At 44.3% G+C, this 7,376-nt stretch overlaps 1 protein-coding gene and 1 long non-coding RNA gene across 2 annotated transcripts; one reads left to right on the forward strand and one right to left on the reverse strand.

Moving 5' to 3' along the window:
- On the forward strand, positions 1,338–3,639 carry LOC110435539 (BTB and MATH domain-containing protein 40-like). The gene is given in 4 exon segments (XM_021461191.1): positions 1,338–1,606; positions 1,758–3,022; positions 3,024–3,152; positions 3,318–3,639. Coding segments are annotated over 3 exon segments (1,617 nt in total). The 5' UTR covers positions 1,338–1,377; the 3' UTR covers positions 3,147–3,152; positions 3,318–3,639.
- LOC110435541 lies at positions 5,421–7,126 on the reverse strand. The gene is made up of 2 exons (XR_002453265.1): positions 6,590–7,126; positions 5,421–5,811 (listed from the first exon to the last, which is right to left on the reverse strand). It is a non-coding gene; the product is annotated as an uncharacterized LOC110435541 (long non-coding RNA).

The raw sequence follows: 7,376 nt of genomic DNA on the forward strand, positions 1-7,376 counted from the left end.
GACGTTAGAATTTCCAACATAGGGTAACCCTGTGCATCCAAACAGAGTTTTTTAGGTTTCTCGGAAGATCCTTCATCCGTCGAATCTTCCGATATGGGTTCAGAATTTTTCGATACTAGAACATCTACTCGAAGGTATCCGGACTTTGAATCGAACCCATATATGTTATTTTATCATCTCGACAAGAGAAACGAACTAGTGAGATCCATTTAGCATTTTCACAACTTCATAAAAATAGACAAATTTAGTTGTCAACACTATGGTACACCGATAGCTTTTAGGATTATGAAAAAAAAATCAATTTTATTTACAATGAGAGATCACTGTATTTCGATGTCAATTATAATTATTCTCTGCATCTACATGCCTAGAGAGATGTTTTTGTTATTTTATTTTATTTTATTTTATTTTTCAGTTCATTTTTACGTTGGCTTTACAAGTTATTGCTAAGCATTCTCAGTAATATGATGCGTCTGTAAAATAATTTTTTAAAAATAAAATAAAAAAAACTGGTGCGTGAGTCTGTTTGCTAGTGTCAGTTTCTTGTTTTGTTTTTGTGCGGATGTGGAGGAAATCGCTTCATCGTTCAGCTGTGCTTTGTTTTTTTCCACATCTTATATTTCATATATTTGAGTTCTTGCTTCCCTCCCCTTCGTCCTCCTTCGGTCTTTCCTGCTTCTCTCTCCTTCCTGCTTCACAGCGCGCCGACACTGTTCCTGTTCTGCGCCGCCTGCGCAAGCGCCCCGGCTGTCCAGGCGCCACCTCCACTTGCGTACGCGCGCCGACTGCCCAGGCGTCGCGCCATCGTCCGCACGTTGTCTGTGTGCCTCCGCTGCCGTCGTGTCCCCTGTGTCTTTGTTGGTGCTTTGTTACTAGCCTCTTGCGTCAGACGATCTCCCTGTGCTGTGTGCTGGTCGCCACCACCACCTCTGTGGCAATCGTTGCCGCGGGGCTTCCTCTTCGCCTCCGGCGGCCCTGAGACTGTGTCGTCCCTGCCTTCTCCTTCCTCTCCATGGTCCCCAACTGCCGGTTCCTCTGTCATTGCTGTTCTGTGCCCTTGAACTGCTCGATGAAATGTCCAAAAGGAGTCTGCTTTGCCTTCATGTATTTCTAGGCCATCCAGCACACAACACTCTCTGGTCCCGTATGCCGCCCCGAGCTCGGCCTTCGGCGCGTGCTCCGTCCTTTGCTGTTGCTAGGTGTGCTGCCGCCCCTGCCTGCCACTGCCACTGCTAGAGGCTGCATCATTGGTTTCCACTTGCTTGCCATTTTTCTTCGAGTTCCATCTTCTATAATTGCGGCCGTTACTATCTTTGGAAAGTGTTAGCCATAGAAGCAAATCAACTCGCGAGAATCACAGTTGATTTTTGATCTGGTATGTCATTCACCGGCATCTCTTTCATCGGCAGTGGCAGACTGTCTGGTCGATCTACCCCAGCCACCACGGCCTCCCTCGTCACTGACAGCGGATACCACCTCCTTGTGATCGATGGGTACTCGCGCACCAGAGAGACCACCCCGAATGGCTACTGGATAGAGTCTCCCCCTTTCAGAGTCGGTGGCCATCGCTGGTGTATCCGGTACTATCCCAATGGCAGTGTCCAAGGTGGCTGACTGCATATACCTTGCTCTCGCACTTGATGAGGAAGACATCGCGGAAGCTGTCAAGGTGCAGTTCCAATTCAACTTGGTTGACAAGGCTGAGAAGCAGCTGCCATCAAATATCCATGAAACCGAAGTGACTAACTTCAGTAAAGAGATCCTGTGTTGGGGTTCTGCTTTCATGAAAAGAAATGAACTGGAGAAATCAAAACTTCTCAAGGATGACAGTCTCACCATAAAGTGCGACATCATGGTCACCAAGGATGTCGATATCAATAGAACTGGAGCTAACACTGCCCCTTTTGTGGTGGTGACAGCATCGGACATGATCCAACATCTCAGCAGTCTCCTTCAGTCTACAGAGGGGTCAGATGTGACATTTGATATCGGCGGAGAGATCTTTGCTGCACACCGATGCGTACTTGCCTGCAGGTCAATGGTCTTCAAGGGGCTGCTTCTTGGCTCCATGAATGAGGGCACGACGGCAGGTGTCGTACGCATAGATGACATGGAGGCACAAGTGTTCAAGCTCCTCCTTGGGTTCATTTACAGTGACTCGGTGCCTGAGAAAGAAGCATAAGACGATGATGTCATGTGGCAGCACTTGCTTGTGGCGGCAGATAGATATGATCTCCTGAGGCTGAGGCTGATCTGTGAACAAAAGTTATGTACATACATTAACACGACTACAGCAGCAACGATTCTTGCGCTAGCTGAGCGGCACCATGGCCGAGGGCTCAAGGATGCTTGCTTGGACTTCCTTACTAGGGCTCATGCCAATCTGCAGGAGGTAACGGTGCTTGGCGGCCTGGACCACCTAGCAAGCACCTGCCCTTTAGTCCTCAAAGAGCTCATTATCAAGCTTGTGTCACCTAATAAGAAGGCTAGGATTGATGTCAACACAGCATTTGTCACGGTGCCGGCATCTGATATGCACCAGCATTTCACTCACCTCCTCCAGTCTGGTTAGGACACCGATGTTGTATTTGAGGTCAGCGGAGAGAAGCTCCATGCACACCGCTGCATTCTTGCAGCCAGGTCAGCAGTTTTCAGGGCTGAGCTTTTTGGCCCCATGAAGGAGGGCACCACCACTGGTGTCATACACATAAACGATATGGAAGCCAGAGTGTTCAAGTTGATGCTTACTTTCATTTACAATGACTCGATGCCAAACATTAACGAAGAGGAAGACATGGAGGAGGACGAGGAGAAGGATGACGACGTGGATGACATAGAAGTGATGTGGCAGCACTTGCTTGTGGCGGCAGATAGATATGATCTCCAGAGGTTGAGGCTGATGTGTGAAAACAAGTTGTATGGGTACATCAACGCAACCAAGGTGGCAAGCATCCTTGAGCTAGCTGAGCAACATCATTGCCGAGGGCTGAAGGAGGCATGCTTGGATTTTCTGAACTTCCCTCTTAATTAATCTTCAACAAGTCATGGCGGCCGGCGGCCTCAGCCACCTGAGTAGTAGCTGTCCCTCTGTCCTGATAGATCTCATTGCCAAGCTTGCATACCTGAAGCCACCTGACGAACTCTAATAATTTGTATGTACAATATACTACGCTTGAAAATGTTCCTGCATTCAAATATATAAGTATATACCATCGATTACAATTTTCTACTCATATATATATGCTCGATGTTGTTATGCAGTATTATGAGTTCATTATTTTCCGATGAAATTAATTTCTCCCCTTCTGGATATGCAGGACAGAGTAAGCTATATCTACTCTTAGATGACGTTGATCAATGTACCAGAGGACCCAAAATGATACAGTAGTATAACAGTGTGTCGCTGTTCAGATCCCTTTGTCTTTTATTGTGCCGTGGCTCGTGCCTGAGTTTTTGTGCTGTTTCGTTGGCTGGTTCCAGCTTCCAGTCCTAGCTGTTGTAGTTCCTTGTCTTCTGGAAGTAGTACTTGCTCCAAACCAAACACCACCGAAGTATGTCATTTTTAATATCTGTATATATTGTACTTAAGCTCTCGTTTAGGTCTTATTTGGCTGGGCTTCTCTTCGGCTTTGGCTCCGGAGTAGCTCTACCAAACATTTTGCTGGAGAAACTTTTTTGAGTAAAAATTAGAGGAGTCAGAGCCATTTTGATAAAGCCACAAGTTTTGGCGAAGCCACAATTTGTGGCTTTACCAAAACGGCTCCGGCTCCTCTAGAGAAGCCCCTCTTAAGGAGCCGTGCCAAACACCCCCTAGACTACCAACTCAGTTTCCCCTTAGGTGCTGTTTGGACATTGGGACATAGGGAGTGGGATAGGAAAAAGGAAATAAATAAATGGCTAGATTTAAATGAGACGTGAAGAACGGATAGCTAGAATACAATATCTCCTATCTATGGCCTTGTTTACTTCCACCTTAAAATCTAATTTTTTTTAAGATTTCTTGTCACATCGAATCTTTAGACACATGCATGAAGTATTAAATATAGACGAAAATAAAAACTAATTGTACAGTTTGATCGAAATTAACGAGACGAATCTTTTAAGCCTAGTTGATCTATGGTTGGACAATATTTGTCACATACAAACAAAAGATTTACCGTAGCAATTTTGTAAAAAAATTGCCAAGTAAACAAGGCCATCCCAATCTCTATCCCCATCCAAACGCATAGCGTTTTGCCAGTTTTTATTTCAGTGTCACACTACTTTACATGAATTTTAAGCGAATAACTGAACATACACTCCACTCCACGGTGACACCACACGCGTACACACTGAGAAAATGGCGATTCTGCCATTATGAAAAGTTGGCTTCGCAATTTTGCCATCCCACAAATGGAATTCGCTCATTTGCCATTATCAAACCGTGGACCCACAAAAATGCCGCGCAACACAAATTTAATTGTTTTTTTGCTATGGCATATTTTTCTTCCCGATTCGCCCCTCTGCCTTATCCCTTCCATCGTTTTCATTCATCTCCGAGACCGCCATTTTCTCCAACTCATATATGTCACTTTTTAAAGTAGTTAGATCGTATTTACGCTAAACAACCATGCTTAGTACAAACCAATAGATTCCTATGTAATTAGTATTCATGTGTTCCAAACACCAATTCCTATAAAAATCCTGTATTTTTTAATCTTCTGTTTTATAACTCTATTCTTCCTATTCCTATTTTTTTCTTTCATTTCTACGTTTTACATTCCTCCGTTCCCAACAGGTCTTATATTAAGTAGTCCTTGTAAATCTCTTCTCTTCGTGTGCACGTTCGTTCTATCGGACATCCCTTCCGTGGCCTTCAAACACTTCATAAGGGTCTAATCTGGCACACAGGAGATGGTAACCAAATCATATTTGGGAGGTTCCATAATTGCTAATGGTGTCACTAGAAGGCCGATCACACCCAGGCGTCACACTTGATTACACTCGTATAGTGCCCGTGCTAACGCTACGGTTTTATTTTAAGGATACACATGAAAACAATTATGTGACAATATTTTTTTTTCCTATAGTTCAACTTTCACACAATTGTAGTAACCAGTATATACTCCGGAAAACACATATGCATAACAAAATTAATTCTATCAAATTTATGTATTTAGCTAATGTGATTAGCCAGCAAAGATAATTCCATAGCACTGAGCACTAAAAGCTCAGTGTTTTGCTAATATGACAAGACATTGCATAAACCAATGGTACCCCCAGAGAATGTTAGAAAATAAACTTCAAAATTACTTGGCATAAACCAAGAGATAAAAAACAAGGCATTGCAGTTACTATAAGTTTTCATAGTTAAAAATAAAATGAAATTACGCTGTCGGCATTGCATTTACTGAACCATTGCCAAAATGCCAAAACAATGATATCAAAGACATGACATCCGGAACCTATCATTCACACAGTTTGATCATGTCACATACGGGAACCAATTCCTGATTATTCCTAGTTTCCATTAAGTGAACCAATTCCTGATCACTGTGATCTCTTGCTCCATCGTTAATTTAGTTAAAAATAAAATGAAATTACGCTGTCGGCATTGCATTTACTGAACCATTGCCAAAACGCCAAAACAATGATATCAAAGACATGACATCCGGAACCTATCATTCACACAGTTTGATCATGTCACATACTGGAACCAATTCCTGATTATTCATAGTTTCCATTAAGTGAACCAATTCCTGATCACTGTGATCTCTTGCTCCATCGTTAATTTATTCGAGATCCTTCGCATGAGTGATTTTGATGATTCTCCTACACATCAAAGATCAAGTATAGGAACTAATATTCAAACGAAAATCATGCACAATAAGTCAGATAGTACACAGATTGTTTGAAACTTGAAACCAATGTTAAAAAATGGCTTTCTTTGAATTGGCATTTTCCGTATGAAAAGTAATAAACAAACATTTTGTAAAACCTATATATTTCTTTCGTTGCACAACATTCCTCAATCCTAAATCTAACAATTATTTACTTCTACTTTCATCAAGGCTGTTTCGCAAAAAGTTTACGCTACATTAAAAGTTTAAAACTGAAATCCCCATCCTTTTTATTGGCTGGCCTGAAGACACATCCATGTGGCGGCATATCCACAGGAGCACAATCTTGGTGTCGGTGGATGGTGGCCGATGGATTCAGTCTCAGCCTCAGCAAAATCTCAAAAATAGAATAAATTAAGCCAAACCATATATGATAAAATTAAGAATTTAAGAATAAATTCAACGATTCAGACATTTGTTCAGCAAGTTTGTGCTCAGCTTAAAAAGTAGCAGTTTGTGTTTATGGCTTGATGCGATGTTTGGTCACAGACCCAATTAATTCTAATGTGTCCATGCATCCAATGATGCAAATTTACGAAATAGCAGGCACCCTAGAATAAAATTTAAATAGTTTGCATGGGGCTCCAGCATGCGAAATAGAGAGTTCGATCCATCAGCATGAACCAGATCAATTGGATCCGATCGCATGAACCAAACACACGTACAGAGAGAGATGGAGCGTGGGAATTGGGAGGGCACACATTGCTTACCGTAACTCATCGATCGGCAACGCGGCGTGGCACATGCCAGAGCTGCGAACAGGTGGGGATCGGATCCGAGCAGCGCGAGGGTGGTGCTGCAGCAGAAGATGAGCGCACGATACTCAGCGGCGACCACACGGAAGCGGGTCTCGTCCCCATCCTCCGCCCCAATCTCCTTGTCGCACGGATTGAGTGACGCTGCAGTAGCGACAACGGGTGGCAGATCGAAGTATCCAACCCGCTCCTATCTCCTTGACATCGCCGCCGAGCCGTCCGGCCACGGGCTGCTGAGCGAGCGCAAGGGGCCTAGGCGGGGACAGCAGCTGTTCGCCTGCCCGACGCCGCTCCGGTTGGCCACGGGCCACCGACCGAGCGTAGGGATGAGCCAGTCAGCCGCCGCTGCTACAACCCTACGGACGAGCGCAGGCCCCGTAGGCCTAGCCGGCTGCCGCCTCCTTCCTCCTTTTCGTGCGGTGTTTCCTGAAGAGAAGATGATCAGAGAGGGGGGAAAAGACTACCGAGGGTGGATTCGATCCCTGGTTGGTTGCTCCGTGTGTGGGGGTGAGGGCGTGTAGGGGCTAGCGCGCGGTCGTGGAGATGGGAGGAGGAGGTTGATACACACAACATAGACCGTTGGATTTGAGTGAGTAAAGAGAGAGAATGCTCAAATTAAATCTGAACAGTTCATTTTAAAGACGTTGTTTTTTTGTGTTCACTTTTCTGTGTGTATAGAGAGAGAGCTTCTCAGCGGGGGACATTTTTTGTGTGGATCTAAGAAAGAAAATGTTGGTGAATT

This window comes from Sorghum bicolor, chromosome 1 (assembly GCF_000003195.3).
Source record: "Sorghum bicolor cultivar BTx623 chromosome 1, Sorghum_bicolor_NCBIv3, whole genome shotgun sequence".
Lineage (NCBI taxonomy): Eukaryota > Viridiplantae > Streptophyta > Magnoliopsida > Poales > Poaceae > Sorghum > Sorghum bicolor.